The 24,990-nt window shown below is 46.7% G+C and overlaps 1 protein-coding gene across 1 annotated transcript in view; it reads left to right on the forward strand.

The window, feature by feature from the left end:
• Positions 1 to 24,990, forward strand: part of EDIL3 (EGF like repeats and discoidin domains 3) — an 815,229-nt gene that overhangs the window by 383,494 nt on the left and 406,745 nt on the right. Inside the window, exon 4 of the mRNA XM_056538782.1 lies at positions 7,899 to 8,012. Coding sequence (XP_056394757.1) covers positions 7,899 to 8,012 — 114 coding nt within the window. The remainder of the gene's footprint in view (positions 1 to 7,898; positions 8,013 to 24,990) is intronic.

Genomic DNA, 24,990 nt, shown 5'->3' on the forward strand with positions numbered 1-24,990 from the left:
TCTGGCAAACAGCAGCTAAAATAGGGGTGCTGAGTGTTAACCCCTCGGGGACAGAGGGTTTTTCCGTTTTTGCACATTCATTTTTTCCTCCTTACCTTTTAAAAATCATAACCCTCAATTTTGCACCTAAAAATCCATATGATGGCTTATTTTTTGTGATACCAATTCTACTTTGCAATGACATTAGTCATTTTACCCAAAAATCTACGGCCAAAGGGAAAAAAATCATTGTGCGACAAAATGTAAGAAAAAATGCCATTTTGTAACTTTTGGGGGCCTCCATTTCTATGTAGTGCAGTTGTCGGTAAAAATGACACCTTATCTTTATTCTGTAGGTCCATACGATTAAAATGATACCCTACTTATATAGGTTTGAATTTGTCGTACTTCTGGAAAAAATCATAACTACATGCAGGAAAATGTATACGTTTAAAATTGTCATCGTCTGACCATTATAACTGTTTTATTTTTCTGCGCACGGAGTGGTATGAGGGCTCATTTTTTGTGCCGTGATCTTAAGTTTTTAGCGGTACCATTTATGTATTGATCGGACTTTTTGATCACTTTTTATAAATTTTTTCATGATATAAAAAGTGACCAAAAATACGCTATTTTGGACTTTGGAATTTTTTGCGCATACGCCATTGTCCGTGCGGTTTAATTAACAATATATTTTTATAATTCGGACATTTGCGCATGCGGCGATACCACATTTCTTTATTTTTATTTTCATTTACACTGTTTTTTTATGGGAAAAGGGGGGTGATTCAAACTTTTATTTGGGAAGGGGTTAAATGATCTTTATTCACTTTTTTTGTTCACTTTTATTTGCAATGTTATAGCTCCCATAGGGGGCTATAAAACTGCACACACTGATCTTTTACATTGATCAATGGTTTCTTATAGGAAACCATTGATCAATGATTCTGCCGCTTGACTGCTCATGCCTGGATCTCAGGCACTGTGCAGTCATTCGGCGATCGAACAGCGAGGAGGCAGGTAGGGACACTCCTGCTGTCCTGTAAGCTGTTCGGGATGCCACTGAGCTAACCGGCAATGGTTTACTTTTCACTTTAGACGTGACGTTCAACTTTGAACGCCGTGTCTAAAGGATTAATAGTGTGCGGCACTGATAGCGGTGCCTTTAGCGCTTTTAGCCATGGGTCCCAGCCGTTGCTAGGTGTCGGGCCCGACCCGCTATGATTAATTACCAGTATTGTCAGCTATCAACATCTGAGTTTTGGGTACAAAAACATACCTACTCTATCTCTTAACAAACAACATGAAAAGGTTTAGCTACAGTCATAGTGTTAGGGACTGAACGAGGGACAGGGAGTGTGAGCCCTAAACTGACCCAAAAAACAGCTCTCCCTGCCTACTTGCCCATCCACCCTAAATGATGGACAACTGGGCGCCAGTCCCTCCCTGAACTAAAGTGCAGGGGCCTAATAAAAATACGTACTAATAAATAGTCGGTCACAAACCAGAAACAAAACAGGAACATAGAACTCTATAACAGATTTAGTTCAGAGGACACAGATCAGTGAGCAGCACAGGGGACACTATCGATCAGCGGTCATGAATAGAGGACACTATAGATCAGCGGACATGAACAGAGGACTCAGTAGCCATGAACAGAGGACACTATAGATCCGTGGTCGTGAACAGAGGACACTATAGATCAGTACAGAACTCCAGAGATCTGAATAAATAACTAATAAACATATAGCGTTCAAAACAAGAGACAAGAAATTGGATATGTCTGAACATACTCCAGAACAAAACAGGAATAAGCTTATTCCCCTAGAAAAACCTCTGGTAGACACAGGAATAACAATACCCTCTGAGTCCCCACAGACAGGTAAACAGGATCTATCCCTAAACAGGAATATTCGCATTCCCTATGCAAACCTCCAGTAGACACGAATTGGACAGGTAACAGGGATGCAAGCATACACAGGATAAATTTATAGAACACTGTTCCAACTGAACACAAGACAGGAATAATCGCAATCCCTTCAGAACACCTCCAGTAGACGCAGGAATAACAATACTTTCTGAGTCCCCATGGACAGGTAACAGGGGTGCCTAGTTACAACTCAGAAAAACGGATACAACAGAATATAATTATAGAACACTGTTCACATTGAACACAAGACAGGAATAGCAATCCCTCCGAACACCCCCAGTAGACAAGGAGTCCCCATGGAGCGGTAACAGGGATGCAACATAGGACACTGTTCACACTAGACACACAAAATGGGCACTCAACTTCACTATAGGAGTAGCCATTAATAATAAATCCAAATAGACTACTGGCCAGCGGCACACTGACCAGTGTGGTCAGGATGCCGGCCCAGTAGGAAAACAAAAATATAAAACACAGAACTTCACATAAACGGATGAAAGAGAAAACACAGTGTGAACAGACACATAGCAGAAAGCATAAACAAATCCTAAAACTGACTATACAAACACAGCTTAAAATCCACTAAGAGCATGCCACCTAACCATGGCTAAAACCCAAACATACAAGGTGCATGCTAAAACAGAGAAAGTAGATTTAAAAGCTCAAATAAGAAGAGTTTCACCAAGAGCTCCCAGCAGCATATCCAGCATGTTAGCAGTCAGGATGAAATGAAGTCAATCACCAGCACTGCTAGTCAGTGCTGAACTTAAGTAGACACACCCTAAAGGCTATTGGACAACAAAGGCTGAGGCTGAAAAAGCCAGAGACATTAACTATTCCCTGACCAGGGAACATAAAACTGTTCACACACAGCAAATCCAATAACTGTGTGTGAATACAGACCATGACAGACATGACACATAGCTATTTAATTCCCCAGTTCTGATTCTTCTCTAGAATGAGCTATGATCTGCCAGGCCAAATCGACACAGCAGCAGAACACTCCTCTGTATCTGCACATTGTTTATTACACATCATTTTAATTTCCTACAATGATTTATTATATCTATTCACAGCAGACCAGCATGAGTAGATTGTCTCCCAACTCTTGCTAAATTCACCTTGCCAAGAAGAAAATGATATGGCTTCTTGCAATCCTATAGCTTTCATTCATGTCCTATAAAGGAGCAATTATATGTTTTATTCCAATTGTTAGTTTATCTAATAGTTTCTCTGTAATGTTTATATATTGGTGCAATTGTTGACTAAGGCTGGGTTCACACGGTGGAATTTGTGCAGAATGTCCGCGCGGACATTCCGCTAAGTAGAGTCCCATTGATTTCAATAGGATTCTGTTGCACTGTTCACATGGCAGAATTTCCGCACCAGATATTTCTGCTGTGGAAATTTTGATTCTTGCTTCCGCAGAAAGAATAGACATGTCTACTGTTTCTGGGGACTCCACAAGGAAATGCATTGCCATCTGTTAGACAGCACATTTCCAAGCGGTTCTAGCACTCGTCAGAACGGGCGACATTCTGTACAGCTTCCTAACATGTAAATATACCCTAATACTAAATCAAGGAGGATATATCAGTACTCTCAGGCTTTAGCTTCCTGTACACATAAGAATATTGAAGGCAAAACCCACAGATTTCTTTGGGATCAGTCGACTATAGTATATGTTAGGAGGCCTCTTAATTTTTTACTGGATTCCAACATGCCCAATCCTTTCCTTCCAAGAGATATTTTGCCATGGCTAGAAGAGTGTAACTGTCTTATTTGCTGCTTCCCATTGAAAAAATGTGCACACCCAGCCATGCGTGCATGTTTATGTTAGAGTTTTAAGAGAGATCTCTATGTCAAATGAGCTCGTGTATGGCCAGCCTAGGGCGTCATTCAGTTGCCTGTAGGCAGACACAGAGTGCCTGCAGCATTGTACTGTGCCATCTGGTGGCTCAGCACAGCATCATGATACAGAGGTGTTGTCCCCTAGAAGTATATTTTGTAGGTTATCATTTTACCTTAAAATTGACTTTTTAAGAACTTGGAGCAAACATTATAAAATCATATGAAAAAATGATGCTGAATTGCTGATCTAGGTGTATAATTTACTTCTCATAATTTAAACTACAGCTGTCCTGAATGTTATTTGTGTATCCTAAATATTGGCTGCTCATGAATTTTCACAAGGGATTCTGGTTCTGGGATTAAAGAGTTGATCCATAATGTGACCTCATATACTCTTCGTAACTACAGGAAATGTTATTGGTCAGAGCCTGCATTGCAGCTCCAGCTTCTAGACCTATTTACATACAAAGTTATTAAACAAAACTAAACAGGCAATAACAAAGTAAAATATAGAATATAAATGGGAATATATCAGAAGCTTAAAGGGGTACTCCACTGCCCCAGCATTCGGAATATTTAGTTCCGAAAGTTGGGTGTGGGCTGCGGGGGTCGTGAGGTCACGGCCATGCCCCTTGTGACAACACGCCACACCCCCTCAATGCAAGTCAATGGGAGGGGTGTGGTGGCTGTCACGCCCCCTCCCTTAGACTTGCATTGAGGAGGCATGGTGTGTTGTCACAAGGGGCATGACCATGACGTCACGACCCCGCATTCTGCACCATACATTTGGAACTAAATGTTCCGAATGCTGGGGCTGTGGAGTACCCCTTTAAACTGAATAAATAAATAAAAAGTTTCAAATTTTGGATTGTTTGCTACTGCAGATATTCTTTACAATGTAATTTATATCTTTTGTTAAAGGGGTACTCCACTGCTAGACATCTTATCCCCTATCCAAAGGATAGGGGATAGGATTTCTGATCACAGAGGTCCCACTGCTGGGGCCCCCCGTGATCTCCAGCAGCACCTAGTGTTCTAAAAATAATGCCAGGTTCCTGCGGCAGTGGTCGTGACGTCACAGCTACACCCCTTGTTCCATCACCTCACGGCCCCTTCCATAGACATGAATGGAGGTGGCGTTGCATGACAGCATGAGGGCATGGCCATAACGTCTCCGGCTCTGAGCGTTCTGAACAAAATATACCCCTTTGAGTTAGTCATATGTATATCATATAATGTGTATAATGTGTAAAGTTTTTACAAAACTGTGTTGTTTTAGTTTTCTTTTTACCCACATGTATGCTAATAATACTCATCCACAGTGCATTTGGCTAAGCTTGACTATTTGTGAACCTAAACATAGGCTCAACATTTTTATGTATTTTTTACATTTCGTTTGTCATTTTGGTCAATGCTAGGATAGCATACAGAAAAGATGTACTTTCTTTCCTTAAGGGTGTATTCACATGTTAAGTATCCTGCAAATATTTAATGTTCAGGATTTAAAGCTGCAGATTTAAAGCTGTGTACAGTCATTTTACATTAAAATCTGCAGCATAAAATCTGCAGCTTCAAACCCTGGGCATCCATTATGCATAGGATACTGTACGTGTGAATACACCTTGTGCCATTTTATTGCACAGACTCAAACTCAAAAGTGCTGTAGTGCAAGTATTTTTATTTTACTGTTGTCTCTGACCTTTCCCAGCATTCCATGGGGCCAGATACAATATGTCACAAGTCACATGGTCTCCAGGCAGTGGGTGGATAACATTACTTCAGTAAACTCCTTCCACCCTGCTATCTACCCACTCACTGCAGCTTAGCCACCCCCCCTGAAGACCATGTGACTTTTGACATATAGTCTCTGGCTGCATGGAGCGCTGGGAAAGAACCACAGTAAAATAAAGAGACTTGCACTATAGTATTTCGGTGTGTGGGTCCCCTACATGAAAAAGTGACAAAGCGATACAGAGATAATAAAAGAATATTACACAGTATTACAACTTGGCATCATAGGCTAAAGGGTAAAAAAAATAAAATAAAAAAATTGAATACCCCTTTTAAGTGTTACTGCCATTTAAAAAAAATGTTGGCATCAGGTCAGTGGGCAGAACACATACAGTCATGGCCGTACATGTTGGCACTCCTGAAATGTTTCAAGAAAATTAAGTATTTCTCACATAAAAGGATTTCAGTAACACATGTTTTGCTATACACATGGTTATTCACTTTGTGTGTATTGGAACTAAACCAAAAAAGGGAGGAAAAAAATCCAATTGGACTTAATGTCCCACCAAACTCCCAAAATGGGCTCGAAAAAATTATTGGCACCCTTTCAAAATTGTGGAAAAATAAGATTGTTTCAGACATGTGATTCTTCTTTAAACTCACCTGGGGCAAGTAACAGGTGTGGGCAATATAAAAATCACACCTGAAAGCAGATAAAAAGGAGAGAAGTTCACTAAGTCTTTGCATTGTGTGTTTGTGTGTGCCACACTAAGCATGGACAACAGGAAGAGGAGAAGAGAACTGTCTGAGGACTTGAGAACCAAAATTGTTGAAAAATATGAACAATCTCAAGGTTACAAGTCCATCTCCAGAGATCTAGATTTGCCTTTGTCCACAGTGCGCAACATTATCAAGAAGTTTGCAACCCATGGCACTGTAGCTAATCTCCCTGGGCTTGGACAGAAGTGAAACATTTATGAAAGATGTCAACACAGGATAGTCCAGATGGTGGATAAGCAGCCCCAAACAAGTTCCAAAGATATCCAAGCTGTCCTGCAGGTTCAGAGAGCATCAGTGCCAGCGCAAACTATCCGTCGACATTTAAATTAAATGAAACGCTATGGCAGGAGACCCAGGAGGACCCCACTGCTGACACAGAGACATAAAAAAGCAAGACTACATTGTGCCAAAATGAATTTGAGTAAGCCAAAAATCCTTCTGGGAAAATGTCTTGTGGACAGATGAGACCAAGATAGAGCTTTTTGGTAAAGCACATCATTCTACTGTTTACCAAAAATGGAATGAACAAAGAAAAGAACACAGTACCTACAGTGAAATATGGTGGAGGTTCAATTGTGCTTTGGGGTTGTTTTGCTGCCTCTGGCACTGGGTGCCTTGAATGTGTGCAAGGCATTATGAAATCTGAGGATTACCAAAAGATTTTGGTTCACACTGTACAGCCCAGTGACTGATTTCAGTTATTTTTTCCAAAGGGTGTGCAACCAAATATTAAGTTAAGGGTGCCAATAATTTTGTCCAGCCCATTTTTGGAGTTTGGTGTGACATTATGTCCAATTTGCTTTTTTTCCTCCCTTTTTTGGTTTAGTTCCAATACACACAAAGGAATAAACATGTGTATAGCAAAACATGTGTTACTGCAATCCTTTTCTGTGAGAAATACTTCATTCTCTTGAAAAAATTTCAGGGGTGCCAACATTTACAGCCATGACTGTAAGATATATTTCTCAACTTATTTTTTTTTTTTTTTTTTTTTTTTTTTACAAGCTACGAACAATAGGGCTGGGCAAAACGTTCAGTCCAGAGAACCCCTTTAAAAGGAAATGTTTTACCTAAACTTTTTTTTTTATATAAATTTTAACTTTTTATACGGTTTAGTGGCTAAAATTTAAGAATCATAAAAACACTAACAAGCCTATAAAGAGGTATTTTTTACATTAAAACTAGATTTAAACAATAGGTCTTTTTTAAGATAACACATTGCCTTCAAGACTACGTGAACAAGAGACAGTTTTGTCAATATCCACAGCTTACAGCATTTTGATGCAAATTTTGCCCCATTATTTTATCTTTTGCATAGCAATCTTGAGCAGATATGTGGAACATTACAGTATGCTGCAGCTTTTAGGACCCTCTTCATGCCCACTTATCTGAGAAGATCTTTTTTTACCGCCTGTAGATGGTATTTTCTAAATTCCATTCATATATTATACTGTAAACTGTGTGTTTTCTGTAGAACACAGAATAAAATTCTCAACATACATGGAATTTCAATACATACATAATAATTTCCCTCTGTGTAGGTTTTTCTGGTCTGGGTCAAAAATATATCTATATAATTCACATTATCTTAGTGTTTTTTCAACAAATACATTATTTGTTTCTACAGATGTAAATGAATGTGAAAGGGATCCATGTCGGAATGGTGGAATTTGCACCGACCTGGTGGCCAACTACTCATGTGAATGCCCTGGAGAATACATGGGAAGGAACTGTCAGTACAGTAAGTAGATCTTCTGCTTGTTTGATACAATTATGCCTGCAAGGTTTCAATGTGAACAGACAAATGTATCAAAACATTTCCCACATTTGGTTAGACATAAGGGTCATCTTTTGTAGGAATCCCGCTTTCAAAACCCGAGCAGGCTGTGAATGTGATTTATATTGTAAAAAGCCGGTTGTGTCTGATGAATAGAAGCGAAATCAATCACATGAGTCTGGCATCTGCTTAAATTACTATCAAACTGCTCTGCATATCAAACATAACACAGAACTACTATCGGCTCCGCAAATCTGTACTGTCTTCATCATAGGGAACAACATCTATTTTTCTATTACTATGCTAAAGCAAAAGCTTTCTTGTTAATCTCTTCAGTCCTCCATTGTAATCTTGTATTGATCTATTGTGCTGTTAGAAATGTAGATAGCTGGATAGTTAATAGGCTGTATCACTTTACATAGTTGTGAAAAACCCTTAAGGGTATGTCCACAATACGGATGTGTGCTGAATATCCGTTCGCAGAATTCAAAGAGCGGAGATTCCGCCTTGCAGCCTGCGGCGGTGGTAGGACCGCGCAGCACTGCGCCATCACCATTGACGGCTATGCAGTGCTCGTGGACTTCCGTGCAAAGAATGAACATGTTCTTTCTTTGCACGGAACAATTTAAGAGGCGGAGTTGTCGTCCGCAGAAATTCTGCAATGTGAATGGGTCTCACGGAAGACCCGTTCAAACTGATGTTAATGTTCACTGTGCAGAATTTCACTCACGGAATTCTGCTGTGTGAACATACCCTCTCATTTCTAGATTCTTGATGTTTATTTCTTTCAGTTCAGTTTTATTCATTTATATTTATTTATGTGTTTTACTAAAGAAAGTAAATACAAATATGCAGAATGTATTATACTCTTTGGACACTATCGTAATATGGTTCTGTTCAAACTCTACGTTAAGGGGAGCCATAAGACATCAGACATAGAAGCCTATGAGATTGCATTACACCCTGAATGTCTCTTATTTCAGAGGTGATTTTCCTTACTAGTATTGTGTCAAAGGGAAAACAGGTCTATAAAAAGGAGCCATGTGGAGGCACTATATAGTGTCCAATAGAGTGCCTATAGCTATGTCTATGAACTCTAACTCTACCTCTTTATGCCTTCATTTCAGAAAATCAGTTTTTTTTCCCTGACAAATTATGTGTAAACTTGGAAGAAAAGTCATGACATATTATATTAGATGCCCTAGAACCACTACAAATGAGAAAAAATAACACTATTTTTCAGTGGCATATGAAGACACAATATAGTGGCCAACAGAGTGCCTACAGCTCCATAATACAGAGCTACAGGCTCTGCGAACATTGCTCTGACAGGAAGATTTTTCTCCCAGATGATTTAGAAAAAGCAAATATTACTGTGAAATGTGTCGCATTCCAGCTGCGTTCTGACCATTTTTAACCTTTATTGTGTGAAAATAGTCCAATTATTATTCATGTGTTGTTGTTGGTGTGCATATTTTCTTTCCCTTCTAGAGTGTTGATACTAATAGGGCTTCAGTTGTATTTATAGCTACCATTTCATCCATGTACTTATTCTTCGCACACGTTTTTATTGCTTAAGTTGCTCAAGGTAAAAATCTGCCACCTCTTGTATAGTTTGTCTACATTGATGCCCGGATTAAAATGTATAAATAGAAAACATGCATTTGCCAAGCTTCTCAATTATCACATTTACAGGACTGTGAAGTGGCATAGCAAAGACTATTTATTTTAAAATTGTAGTCAATTATCATGCCAGTATTCCAAAGCTATCCATATGTGCTTTAAGCATTAGCTGAAAACTGCAGAAAATCCATACAAGAACATACAAGGCATGGAGTTGTTGCAATACTTGAGTTTAGACTGTAGCATATTTGGTGAAGAACACCAGGGTTTTGTCACATTTTGGGATTGGATTACCTAACATTTCAAGGACCCTGGGGATTTGGGGCGAAACGTGGCACAGGAGTAATACATGTGTTACGCCTAGCGCTCCGGGTCCCCGCTCCTCCCCGGAGCGCTCACGGCGTCTCTTTCCCTGCAGCTCCCCGGTCAGTCCCGCTGACCGGGAGCGCTGCTCTCTCTTGGCCGTTGGGGATGCGATTCGCACAGCGGGACGCGCCCGCTCGCGAATCGCATCCCAGGTCACTTACCCGTTCCCGTCTCCTGCGGTCATGTGCTGGCGCGCGCGGCTCCGCTCTCTAGGGCGCGCGCGCGCCAGCTCCCTGAGACTTAAAGGGCCAGTGCACCAATGATTGGTGCCTGGCCCAATTAGCTTAATTGGTTCCCACCTGTTCCCTCCTTATATCTAGTCTCCTCCCTTGCACTCCCTTGCCGGATCTTGTTGCACTTGTGCCTAGAGAAAGCGTTTCGTGTGTTTAAAGCCTGTGTATCAGAACTTCTGCTATCTCCCCTGACTACGAACCTTGCCGCCTGCCCCCGACCTTCTGCTACGTCCGACTCAGCTTCTGCCTACTCCCTTGTACCTCGCCTATCTTCAGCAGCCAGAGAGGTGAGCCGTTGCTAGTGGATACGACCTGGTCACTACCGCCGCAGCAAGACCATCCCGCTTTGCGGCGGGCTCTGGTGAAAACCAGTAGTGGCTTAGAACCGGTCCACTAGCACGGTCCACGCCAATCCCTCTCTGGCACAGAGGATCCACTACCTGCCAGCCGGCATCGTGACAGTAGATCCGGCCATGGATCCCGCTGAGGTTCCCCTGCCAGTTGCCTCTGATATCTCCACGGTGGTCGCCCAGCAAGCCCGACAGATCACCCTTCTACCCACCAGCTGTCGGAAGTGTCCACCATTGTGCACCAACATTCGCAACTTCTTCAGCAATCATCTCCTCCGCCAGCTCCTGCACCTCCTCCGCAGCGAGTGGCCACTCCTAGCCTCCGCCTGTCCTTGCCGGACAAATTTAATGGGGACTCTAAGTTTTGCCGTGGCTTTCTTTCCCAATGTTCTCTGCATCTGGAGATGATGTCGGACCTGTTTCCCACTGAAAGGTCTAAGGTGGCTTTCGTAGTCAGCCTTCTGTCTGGAAAAGCCCTGTCATGGGCCACACCGCTCTGGGACCGTGATGACCCCGTCACTGCCTCTGTACACTCCTTCTTCTCGGAAATTCGAAGTGTCTTTGAGGAACCTGCCCGAGCCTCTTCTGCTGAGACTGCCCTGCTGAACCTGGTCCAGGGTAATTCCTCCGTTGGCGAGTACGCCATACAATTCCGTACTCTTGCTTCTGAACTTTCCTGGAATAATGAGGCTCTCTGCGCGACCTTTAAAAAAGGCCTATCCAGCAACATTAAAGATGTTCTGGCCGCACGAGAGACTCCTGCTAGCCTGCATGAACTCATTCATCTAGCCACTCGCATTGACATGCGTTTTTCTGAGAGGCATCAAGAGCTCCGCCAGGAAAAAGACTTAGATCTCTGGCCACCTCTCCCACAGTCTCCACTGCAATCTGCGCCTAGGCCTCCCGCCGAGGAGGCCATGCAAGTGGATCGGTCTCGCCTGACCCTGGAAGAGAGGAATCGCCGTAAGGAAGAGAATCTTTGTTTGTACTGTGCCAGTACTGAACATTTTCTGGTGGATTGCCCAATCCGTCCTCCACGTCTGGGAAACGCACGCTCACACTCAGCTCTCGTGGGTGTGGCGTCTCTTGATGCCAAGTCGGCTTCTCCACGTCTCACGGTACCTGTTCGGATTTCCACTTCAGCCAGCTCTCCCCTCTCAGCCGTGGCCTGTCTGGACTCTGGAGCTTCTGGAAATTTTATTCGGGAGTCCTTTGTGAATAAATTCCATATTCCGGTGACCCGTCTTGTCAAGCCACTCCGCATCTCCGCGGTCAACGGAGCCAGGTTGGACTGTACCATACGTTTCCGCACGGAGCCCCTTCTTATGAGCATCGGATCTCACCACGAGAGGATTGAACTTTTGGTCCTCCCCAATTGCACCTCGGAAATTCTCCTTGGACTTCCCTGGCTTCAACTTCATTCCCCAACCCTGGATTGGTCCACTGGGGAGATCAAGAGTTGGGGGTCCTCTTGTTCCAAGAACTGTCTAAAACCGGTTCCCAGTAACCCTTGCCGTAACTCTGTGGTTCCTCCTGTATCTGGTCCCCCTAAGGTCATTAAGGACTCTGCCTGCCACAGGAAATGCCCCTCCCCCCCTCCCAGTTCCATCAGGCAAGCTCCTGTGTCCCCTCATGGCCCTCCTCCTGGTGTCACACTGCCCCGTGCCAGGTCCCGCCCTCTGCCCTCTCTCCCCATTCCTACTCCTGCGGTTCTGCCTGCCGTTGAGGAATCCCTCCATCCTTTCCCGGTGTCCTCATCCCAGGGGAGGCAGTTACCCGATAAAGAGAAGGGGAGACCTAAGGGGGGGGGTACTGTTACGCCTAGCGCTCCGGGTCCCCGCTCCTCCCCGGAGCGCTCACGGCGTCTCTTTCCCTGCAGCTCCCCGGTCAGTCCCGCTGACCGGGAGCGCTGCTCTCTCTTGGCCGTTGGGGATGCGATTCGCACAGCGGGACGCGCCCGCTCGCGAATCGCATCCCAGGTCACTTACCCGTTCCCGTCTCCTGCGGTCATGTGCTGGCGCGCGCGGCTCCGCTCTCTAGGGCGCGCGCGCGCCAGCTCCCTGAGACTTAAAGGGCCAGTGCACCAATGATTGGTGCCTGGCCCAATTAGCTTAATTGGTTCCCACCTGTTCCCTCCTTATATCTAGTCTCCTCCCTTGCACTCCCTTGCCGGATCTTGTTGCACTTGTGCCTAGAGAAAGCGTTTCGTGTGTTTAAAGCCTGTGTATCAGAACTTCTGCTATCTCCCCTGACTACGAACCTTGCCGCCTGCCCCCGACCTTCTGCTACGTCCGACTCAGCTTCTGCCTACTCCCTTGTACCTCGCCTATCTTCAGCAGCCAGAGAGGTGAGCCGTTGCTAGTGGATACGACCTGGTCACTACCGCCGCAGCAAGACCATCCCGCTTTGCGGCGGGCTCTGGTGAAAACCAGTAGTGGCTTAGAACCGGTCCACTAGCACGGTCCACGCCAATCCCTCTCTGGCACAGAGGATCCACTACCTGCCAGCCGGCATCGTGACAACATGCTAATGATTTTAAAATTTTAAAAATTGGAAACAAAATACGGAGACATGGTAGCATGTTTAGGCTACACAGGCTGCTCACAGTAGCAAGAGCAACATCCATTCTGGTATGTGTTAAAAGATGGCTCTTGGGACACTTTGGAGAAACTGCTGTACTACTGGTTCCATAACCAAATCAATGTAACACAAGCTGCTAGTGTATCTAAAATGAAGACTAGAGGGGTACACATACTGCACATTATGAAACCCCACACCTTTATCTTTGGAATAGGGCCAATGTGATGTCCCTTCATGGTCTCCAGATCAATATCCGACTATCATTGCTTTAAAGACAAAAGTGTGACTCATCCCTGAAAAGATAGACCGACATTCCAGTATCCATTGTTATCTTGTTCTTCACCATAATAGCCCTTAAGAGCGGAGACATGAGGTTATTGGAACAATTGTAGCTAGCTTGACATCAGGCTTGTATTAGAACCCTGTGCTGGACTGTTTTTTTAATCCCGCTCCTGATGATTTTTTGACCAATCCCACCCGCTCACGCAGGGTGTTTTCTTCACTCCCACCCACTCCCACAACATTTGTGTCCAATCCCGCCTGCTACCGCCAACATAGGAATGTACAGACCCTAGGGTACAATGCTCTGCAGTCTGCACATACCCCCCTTGTGTATAGCAGTGCTTGTGTGCATTCCTATACAGGTGGGGGTATACATAGAGCATTGCACCTGAATTTGTAGCTCAGACTAGGGAGCAATGCTTTGCACATACCCCAACCTATATAGGAATGTACACTACACACACTGCTATAAACATTGGGGGGTATGTGCAGACTGAAGAGCATTGCACCCCAGTGTCTGTAGAAGAGATTTGGGTGCAATGCTCTGCAGTGCACTTAGCCCATGTGAATAGCAGTGCAGACAGAGGCCCTGGCTAGGAGGATCACCAATGGATGCAGTCAGTAAACTTACATATCCGGCCGGGGCAGCAGCACAGCACACTGTGTGAATTGTGAGTGAGTAACATTGTTGGCAGTGTGTGTGCATGCCCATTGCATGATCCCGCTCTGACCTACTTGGCCCGGCAGCAAAAGATGATGGATCATCTTCAGGAAGATGGATTACAGACAATCCTCCAGGGCAGGCTGAGTGCGGGCTCCACAAAATGGCGGCACAGCGGCAGGGGGAGGAGACAGGACTAGGAGCCGCAGCTGAGTCGGACTTATTATATTAAGGCTGCCATGGTGGTGCGGGATTTGCGGGACCCGCAGGCATAGCGCCGGACTCCTGATCATCCGCAGGCCTCTAGCTTGTAGCCCAAAATCATGAAAGTGCCTTCTGATGGTTGGTGTAAACACTGTTGGATGCCCTAGACTTGGTATGTGATGTCCAATTTCACTTGGAGTACAGAATAAATCCCTATGCACCATTCTTCTAATCTGACAATCTTTCCATGCAGAGGTTCATTTGAGGACACACACAGTGCACAGGGATGCTGATCAGGGCCCATCTTGGCCAATGTGCACAGTCATATGTAGGGATGAGCGAATCGAATCTGACAAATTCAAATTTGTTATGAATTTCAGGAAAAATTTGATTCGCAACAAATCTGAATATCGCCACAATTCGATCACACAATTCACTTCATTAAACTCCATTTAGTGCGGTCCAGGCTCCAGGGAATCTAAGATGGTGGATCCACATGTCAGGACATGGGGCAAGGAACTCTGGGTAGGCGGGTAGGCAAGATGACCCTGAATCACATTCAGCATGCAGCTTATCAGCTGCCAGCCACCCCGGTGATGTCACAACCCTGCATAATCAGCAGCCAGCTTGTGGCCAGTCACTTCAGCATTTTATTGCAGAGAGAGAGAAGGACAGAGAGCAGTGTGTTGCACAGAAAAGCATTTTTACAGCAGTGATTTACCTGGAACCCAAATCTAGCCTAGAAATACTGATAGGGAAGAGAGATGAAGAGAGAGATGAAGAGAGTGCAATTTTGGGTGTACTACACAGCGACTGTGTGCTGCAGCACTGGTGTGTACAACAAATGAAAAGCTAATAGTAGCCAGCAAGTTAGGGTGAGCAGAGCACTAAAAGCCATAATCACCTGCTATTTGTGCCTAATACAGGTTGCAAAGCGGAGCGTATTGTCCTCTATTAAGGGTAACCTGTGTGTACATAGGTGGTGTAAGATTTTGTTCCGGTTATAGTCCTAAGGGCCTAGTTACTGTGAAAGGCCAGCCAAAAGTACACACCTGCTGCTGTTCTAGACAAATACTGTTTTAAGTGTAGTAGAGCGCACTAAGTATGTCAGGCAGAGAAGCACCGGGACTTGCACAGAGGAGTGGCAGAGGCCTAAATTCATCATGCGTAGGCAGAGGTTGCAGTAGACTAGGGACGAGTGACAGCAGGAGTCGCAGCGAGAGGCCTGAGCTCCCATATCAGCTAGCGGTTGTGTCACGACCAGCAACCCATCTGCCTTCATCGATTGGTTAATTCGGTCATCCACTTAATCATAAGTGACATCTGACACCCAAGTCTACAGTCAGTGGGTTCCTCAGACACAACCCTCAGTTGGCATGGCTCAGGAGCAGTCCCTGTCCTCCCATTGCCTCTGTCCTATGCTGTTCCCTTCCCCACAGAAGTATATTGTGCTGTGGGTTCAGCCCCACTATTTAGTGAGGACAGTCAGCAGCTACTACCCAACCAAGAAGTGGAGGAGAAATCAGCCACTTCCTCCGCTAGGTGGGCAAGTAGGGATGAGGAGAGTGGTGTGGGAGGTGGTGTTGCTGGCGTTCAGGCTCCTGAAGCAGACATAGTTGAGGAACCTGAGGAGGACATCAGTGAAGTGCAGACACAACTTGATGATGATGAAGCCGATCGTACTTAGGATCCGGGTGCAGAAGGGGCTTCATCATCATCAGGAGAAGAGTTGCAGGTTGCTTGTGAGGCAGCAGCTGAGCCAGCAAGTTGGTAGCAGGTTTGGCAGTCATCATGGTGGCAGAAGTGGGAAGTCTGGAGCCATACATGCCTGGAACAGACCACCTGCTTAGCGGCAGCCTACCTTCCCGGGAGGTAGTGGAACAGGGGTTCCTGGAGTCGGCGGCAGTAGCAGTCAATCAGTGTGGACTGTTGGGGGAAAAATCAACTACTCGCCGGTGTGGCAGTCATTCAACAAGTATCCGCAGGATGTTGACCTGGCCGCATGCAAGATGTGTCAGCAAAAGGTGAATTGGGCCAGGGTCCCAATGTTGGCACCACGGCCCTGCGTCAACATATGCAGCATCACCATAAAGCTGCCTGGAAGAACCATGGCTCCGATACGGTGGTCCAGCCTTCTGCATCACCCAGTGGCACACCGCTCCCTGTTTCAGCCAGCCAAAGCTCCAGGGAGCTGAAGGGAGCTGCCTGTCATACCCATCTTCTGTCACTCCAGATGCTCCTTGTTACGCCGAGCGCTCCGGGTCCCCGCTCCTCCCCGGAGCGCTCGCTACACTCTCGCTACTGCAGCGCCCCGGTCAGATCCACTGACCGGGTGCGCTGCGATACCGCCTCCAGCCGGGATGCGATTCGCGATGCGGGTGGCGTCCGCTCGCGATGCGCACCCCGGCTCCCGTACCTGACTCGCTCTCCGTCGGTCCTGTCCCGGCGCGCGCGGCCCCGCTCCCTAGGGCGCGCGCGCGCCGGGTCTCTGCGATTTAAAGGGCCACTGCGCCGCTGATTGGCGCAGTGGTTCTAATTAGTGTGTTCACCTGTGCACTCCCTATGTATACCTCACTTCCCCTGCACTCCCTCGCCGGATCTTGTTGCCATCGTGCCAGTGAAAGCGTTTCCTTGTGTGTTCCTAGCCTGTGTTCCAGACCTCCTGCCGTTGCCCCTGACTACGATCCTTGCTGCCTGCCCCGACCTTCTGCTACGTCCGACCTTGCTTTTGTCTACTCCCTTGTACCGCGCCTATCTTCAGCAGTCAGAGAGGTTGAGCCGTTGCTAGTGGATACGACCTGGTTACTACCGCCGCAGCAAGACCATCCCGCTTTGCGGCGGGCTCTGGTGAACACCAGTAGTGACTTAGAACCGGTCCACTAGCACGGTCCACGCCAATCCCTCTCTGGCACAGAGGATCCACCTCCTGCCAGCCGGCATCGTGACACTCCTGCTTCTCCTACTTTGAGTCAGTATGTAGGAGAACAGTATACCCCCACTCATCCAACGTTGCAGAAGCTGTATGTGCTCCTGTCCAAGTTGGTGGTGCTGCAGTCTTTCCCTTTTCACGTGATGGACACCTTTCAGAGAACTGATGGCTTGTGCCGAGCCGAGATGGAGAGTCCCAAGCCGTCATTTATTTCTGAAAAAGGCAGTACCAGCCCTGCACAATTTTGTAGAACAAAAGGCGAGCCAATCCTTGAGCCTGTTGGTGTGTACCAAAGTACACGGCAGCGCCGACATGTGGAGCTATAACTACGGTCAGGGACAATACATGTCCTTTAAGGCCCAGTGGGTGTATGTGATTCCTACACAACCACAACAGCAACTTGGAAAGGTCACGCCGCTTCCGCCTCCATGCTCTCAGGCTGTTGGTCCTGTGACAGTGTGCGACTTCGCCTCTTCATACTCCACCGTGTCCTCAGCCTCCACTGCATGGACAAGTCTCTGTGCCCCTCCAGCATACCATGTGTGCAGGGCACAGCGGTGTCAAGCTATTCACACAGGGGAGAAACTGCCAAAAGTAATTCATCAAGAAATTGAATCATGGCTTACTGCATGAAAACTGGAAATGGGAACCATGGTGACTGACAACGTACACCGCAAAGCACACCCTCCTTGAGATGCAGCTTCAGAATGGTATATCCCAACACAGTCTGATTTGCAACATTTCCACACATTGGAATTCCACCCTCCATATGTTGGACCCACTCTACGAACAGAGAAAAGCCATCACCAATTTTATGATGATCCAAGGGGATAGGGGGACTCCCCTGTGCTATATGTTAACAGTGGCAGCTCATACGTGACACCTGCCGTTTTCTCAGACCATTTGAGGAAGCCACATTATTAGTCATTCGCCAGGATTCGGGATTAACGACATCATTTCAGTGCTTCATTTCCTACAACACGTGTTGGAAACGATGGCTGGTCAGGGCACTGGAGACGTGGCACCTACATCTCACGGCCACATGTGGGGGTGGAACTGGAAGAGAAGGGGGGGGGGACAGTGGAGCACAGTTTAGGTTTCGTGAAATGGGTGGTTTTTCTAGTCATCTGACAGAACAGGAGGAGCAGGAGCAGCCAGAGGAGCTAGAGGGTTATAAGGGAGATGAGACAGAGGACCCAGACACACCGTGACAGTATGCAGTGGAGATGGAGGCAGGGAGTCCCTCTTAGTCACTTGCACAAATGGCACGATGCATGCTCACTTGCTTGCATAGTGACAGCTGAATTGTCGCCATTCGGCAGCAGGATGACTTCTGGCTCTCCACCTTATTGGACTCTCGCTAACGGAACAAAATGGGAGCCTTTTTTACACCCACTGAGAGGGAGGACAAACTGACCTACTACAGAGATATCCTATGTAGTCAGTTGGCCGATGCTTATCTGCGCCATCGTCCATCCTCTCGCAGGTCTGACTTGGGGGGCAATCTGTGCTCACCTTCCTCTGCCATGGCTGCTGGTGAGGGGTGGGGGTGGCAGTAGCAGTACCAGCTCCATTAGCAACAGCCTGAGTCTACAATCACTGATGAATATCTTTCTTCGCCCGCATAGTTTAGCAACTCATCAGCAGCAGGTAGACCTGGGGCAGGACCTGAACCAGCAGGTGGTGGCATACCTTGACATGACCATGCCAACACACTTTGAAGATCATCTGGACTTCTGGGCAGCCAAACTTGATTTGCAGCCGCAACTAGCAGAGTTTGCCCTGGAAAAGCTGTTCTGCCCGTCCAGTAGTGTGCCGTCAGAGTGAGTGTTGTAGTGCGGCGGGGGCCATAGTAACCCTAAGGAGAACTCGTCTGTCCACAAAAAATGTGGAGAGACTGACCTTTGTCAAGATGAATCAGGCATGGATCAGCCAGGATTTCCACCCACCAATGCCTGATGCATCAGAGTGGATTGACCATGGTGCCACACCAGCACTTAACAAATATGGATAGTGCAAAACATATTTAAGGTGCTGCTTCCCAGTTACAAATATTCCTCGGCATCAGATCCCAATTGTTTTTATACCTAAATAAAGGAAAGGTGTGCAAAAAACTCCAGGTGCCACCTACACCACCAAGTATTGATGTGATGCAAAGACCTCTAAAAGGTGCAAGGGAACAATGTATGGTCCATTGTAACCGGTGGAGTTAAAAACTTCCCTGTAAGGCCTTACTCTCGCAATATTAATTCCCTTCTTGGCAAGTGTTACTTGCCCTAAAATGGGCATCCCCACACAGGAACTTCTCCCTATTTCCACCTGCAAACACTGCCATTTCCCATGGTTTTTAGGTGGAAATAGGGAGAGCTTCCTATGTGGGGCCTCCCTTTTTAGGGCGGGTAACACTTGGCAAGAAGGGAATTAATTGGGTGAGAGTAGGGCCTTACAGGGGACATTTTTACCCCCACCTGATACAATGGACAATACCATAGTAGTGCACAGCCTATTGTATTAGGGTGTGCACTCTAAAGCACAAACTCACGCCGCGCGCACATGCGTGCGTATATATATATATATATATATATATATATATATATATATATATACATACACACACACACACACACACACACACAATTACACTCTTGCTTGCATGCACACATAAATAAACAGACCTGCACTCATATAGGTGCAGCATAAGTCCCTGCACATTAGGTTGGAAGTATAGTTCCCCCACATTATGCTGGCAGTATAGTTCCCCACATTAGGTTGGCAGTACAGTTGCCCCACATTAGGTTGGCAGTATAGTTCCCACGCATTAGGTGTGCAGTACAGTTCCCCCCACATTAGGTTGGCAGTACAGTTCCCTCCACATACATTTGGCAGTACCCTTCCCCCCACATTAGGTGCAGTACAGTCCCCCCCCCCACATTGGGTACAGTACAGTTCCCCCCACATTAGGTGCAGTACAGTTTCCCCCACATTAGGTGCAGTACAGTTCCCCCAAATTAGGTGCAGTACAGTTCCCCCACATTGGGTGCCGTACAGTTCCCCCACATTAGGTGCAGTACAGTTCCCCCACATTAGGTGCAGTATAGTTCCCCCAGATTAGGTGCAGTACAGTTCCCCCCACATTAGGTGCAGTATAGTTCCCCCACATTAGGTGCAGTATAGTTCCCCCACATTAGGTGCAGTATAATTCCATCACATTAGGTGCAGTATAGTTCTCCACATTAGTTGCAGTATAGTTTCCCACTTTAGGTGCAGTATAGTTCCCCAACATTAGGTGCAGTATAGTTCCCCACATTAGGTGCAGTATAGTTCCCCCACATTAGGTGCAGTATAGCTCCCCACATTAGGTGCAGTATAGCTCCCCCAAAGACATACAGCCTTCAGCCATGTACAGTGTATAGCTGGAGGCTGTATGTCTGTGTACTGCCCCACTTCAGTGTTCCGACCAGAAGCGGTGGTAGGAACACTGAAGTTGACATGCTGCCAGCTTCTTCTGGTGACTTACCATGTCGGCCGGCATGTGACGTCCCTGCGTGGGCTACCTCCCGGCGGCCCCTGCATTATTAAAGTTAACACGGGGGCCGCCGCAGAAAGGTAACTGAGACATCCTTGTGTGCCGAAAAGATCTTTCGGGACACAGGGATGTCCAGAATGTAATGGGGGACCCCTGCGGACTGCACCCCCCCAGGGCTTGATTAGGGTGTGCCCAGGCACACCCAGTGCGCACGCCTATGGGCAATAATTTGTTCCCTTCCACCTTTTTCGAGGAAAGATTTACTTGCTTTAAAAAGGGCTGCCCCACACAGGAAACTCTCCCTATTTCCACCTAAAAACCCTGGGAAAGGGCAGTGTTTGTAGGTGGAAATAGGGAGAGGTTCCTGTGTGGGGCCTCCATTTTTCGAGTGACTAACACTTGCCTAGAAAGGAATAATATTGCTAGAGTAGGAAGTTTATAATGGACCATACGTTGTTCCATTCCACCTTTTAGTGGTCTTTGCATCACATCAATACTTGGTGGTGTAGGTTGCACATGGTGTTCTTTGCACACCTTTCCTTTTGTTAAATAAAAAAAAACGAATTTCGGTACATATATTTTATCCTAAGAATATTATTAAAAGTTAAGTTTTACGTAATGCATATCCTCAATACTTACCTGTGCACACTAACACTTTTACAAAAGAGACAGTTTTCTTCAGCCTGCCTGCCTCAGCTACTTTTCTGATCCTGCCACCCACTTGATGCCACACATCTGATGCCAAGTTCTCCTTTTTTCACCCACCTTCGTCACCAGGTACTGGTATTGCTACCCACCGCCCTACTCTGTCACCGGGTCTGCTGATGCCACCTCCAGACTGTCTCATTCTGCCACCATATGTTCTCCTCACGCTGATGCCAGCTCCAGGCGGTCTCATACTGCCACCATATGTTCTCCTCATGCTGATGCCAGCTCCAGGCTGTCTCATACTGCCGCCATTTTTTCTACTCATGCTGATGCCAACTCAAGCTTTCTCATTCTGCCATCATATGTTCTCCTCATGCTGATGCCAGCTCCAGTATGTCTCATTCTGTCACCATATTGTTACGTTATGCGCTCCGGCCGCACACGCTGGCCGTGAGCGCATGGTCCCGTTACCTGCTGCTGCCAGCGGGGCTGGAGCTCGCATTGCGCGATGCGCCTGCATGCGAGCCCCAGTCCATCACTCATCTGGTGATTCTCCAGCCCCAGCCTCTGCCTCACTGCTCCGGCACGCATGTCATCGTCCCCTAGGGCGCGCACACGCCGGAGCTTTAAGATTTAAAGGGCCAGTGTGCTCATTAGTGTGATTCACCTGTGGCTCATTTATATATTCCTCCACCCTTCTCACTCCCCTGCAGGATCTTTGTTGCCTTGAGCCTGAGAGAAAGCATTCCTATTTCTGCCTTGCCGTGTATCTGATCCTTCGCTTTGTGACCTGACCTTGCTTCTCTGCCGCCTGCCTATTGACCTCCCTTTACGTCCTGACTACGCAACCATGCCACCTGCCCTGACCTTATGCTATCCAGACTACGAGCTGCCTTATCGCCCCTGTGCCTCACATCTCCTCAGCCGCCTGTGTGGTTGAGCCGTGCCACGGGTAGCGAATTGGGTGCCGCCTGCCGCTGCAAGTCCATCCCGCTTTGCGGCGGGCTCTGGTGAAAACCAGCTGCACCTTAGACTCCGCTCCCTGGTATGATCTGAGTCATCTGCCACACAGGTCCAGTGGATCCACATCCACTGGAGCTCCTGTCTTCTGAAACATGTGTGTTACAGTAAGATCCAGCCATGGATCCCGTTGAGGTACTCATGCATGAAGTCGCAGACCTTCCCTCCGTTGAGGTATGTCAGTCACAGCAGTTGTCCTTGCAGGCGCAGCAACTTTCTCAACTTTCAGCTATGACGCAACAGCTTTTGGCCTTGCAACAGCAGCAGGTACCGCAACCTGGCGCACTCCCATCACCAGCTCCTGTCTTCTGGCTCCGCCTGCCTTTACCTTCCAAGTATGATTGGGATTCCAAGTCTTACAGAGGCTTCATTACACAGTACTCCATGCACTTGGAGCTCATGTCTGAACTGTTTACGACAGAACATGCGAAGGTGGCCTTTGTCATTAACATACTGTCCGGAAAAGCCTTGGCTTGGGCTACACCCCTTGCGGACCGTGGTAATCCAGTAGCTTCCAACTTAACAGCTTTTCTGACAGAATTTCGCTGTGTCTTTGAGGAACCTCTTCTGCTGAGTCGGCTTTGCTGAACTTATGTCAAGGGAATTGTTCTGTTAGTGATTATGCGGTTCAATTCCACACTCTAGCCTCAGAACTGGCATGGAATGATGAGGCCTTGTGTGCCACATTCAAAAAACGACTAGCTAGTAGGATTAAAGATCCCTTGCTGCACGTGATCCTCCTTCTTCTCTGACTGAACTTATCCGCCTGGCCACACGTATTGATGTGCGTTTTGCTGAGAGGCAGGAAGAATTGCGCATTGAGATGGCACGTGCCCAAACACGGAGATATCCTCGCCTGGCACCCGTGTTTCAATGTTCACCTCTACAGTTTCTACAGTATGTCGAAGAGGCTATACAAGTGGGTCGTTCCCTTCTTACGCAACAGGAGAGATCACGATGACGCAGAGAAATTGTGTGCTTGATTTGTGCTAGCCCCGAACACTTCCTCAAAGACTGTTCTGTTCGTCCACAGTATCCGGGAAAACGCTTGCACCTATGGCACGTAGGAGAGGCGTCCCTGGGTGTGAATACCACCTCTCCATGCTTAACTATTTCAGTACAAGTCTTCGCTTCTGCTAAATTTTCCTTCAGAGCTACAGCATTTTGGATTCCGGATCAGCAGTCGACTTTAATGATGCTTCTTTGGTCCACAAGTATCATCTTCCTGTCAATCGCCTTGCCAAGCCCTTGTTCATCTCCTCTTTTTAATGGCCAAAATCTGGACTGTATGGTTCACTACTGTACTGAATATTTTGTCATGCAAGTGGGTGTATTGCATAAAGAAAACATTGAGTTCTATGTTCTACCACACTGTACTTCAGAGATTCTTCTTGGCCTTCTTTGGCTGCAATGCCATTCTCCGCAACTGGATTGGAGAACTGGAGAGATTATTTGTTGGGGACAATACTGTCAATATCTTTGCCTCCAACCAGTTCTGCGTAAAGTTGTGTCTCGCCTTCCTCCTTTACCTGGCCTGCCACAACCTTACCAAGATTTCTCTGCCGTATTCTGCAAAAAAAAAAAACAGGCTGAGTCTCTGCCTCCACATCGTCCTTACGATTTCCCTATTATTCTGCCTGGTACCACTCCTCGTGGGAGGATATACCCTCTATCGGTTCCTAAGACCAAAGCCATGGCTGAGTATATCCAGGAAAATCTCCAGAAGGGATTTATCCGGAAGTCCTCTTCTCCTGCTGGAGCTGGTTTCTTCTTTGTGTTGAAGAAGGGTGGCTCACTCCGTCCATGCATTGACTACAGGGGACTTAACAAAATCACGGTCAAGAATCGTTACCCTCTACCTCTTATCTCAGAACTTTTTGACCGTCTATGTGGTGCCAATGTCTTCTCCAAATTGGACTTATGTGGAGCGTATAACCTCATTCGTATACACAAGGGAGATGAGTGGAAAGCGGCCTTCAAGACACGTGACGGACATTTTGAGTATCTTGTAATGCCATTTGGTCCCTGCAGTGCTCCAGCCGTTTTTCAAGAGTTTGTCAATTATATCTTCCGTGATCTTCTCTACAGCTGTGTTGTCATATACCTAGATGACATCCTGATCTTCTCCAACTTAGAGGAGCATTGTACTCATGTTAGTCTGTTTCTTCAGCGACTACGGAAGAATCATCTCTACGCATGGTCCCGTTAGCTGCTGCTGCCACCAGTGGGGCTGGGACTCGCTTCGTGGGACACACCGGCATGTGAGCCCCAGTCCGTGGTCACCTGGTTCTTCTGCTGCCCCAGCCTCTGCCTCACTGCTCCGGAGCTTTAAGGTTTAAAGGGCCAGTGCGCTCATTAGTGTGATTCACCTGTGGCTCATTTATGTATTTCTCCACCGTCCTCACTCCCCTGCCGGATCTTTGTTGCCTTGAGCCGGAGAGAAAGCATTCATGTTTCTGCCTTGCTGTATATCTGATCCTTCGCTTTGTGACCCGACCTTACTTCTCTGCCGCCTGCCTA

The sequence above is a fragment of the Hyla sarda genome, chromosome 1 (assembly GCF_029499605.1).
Source record: "Hyla sarda isolate aHylSar1 chromosome 1, aHylSar1.hap1, whole genome shotgun sequence".
Classification (NCBI taxonomy): Eukaryota; Metazoa; Chordata; class Amphibia; order Anura; family Hylidae; genus Hyla; species Hyla sarda.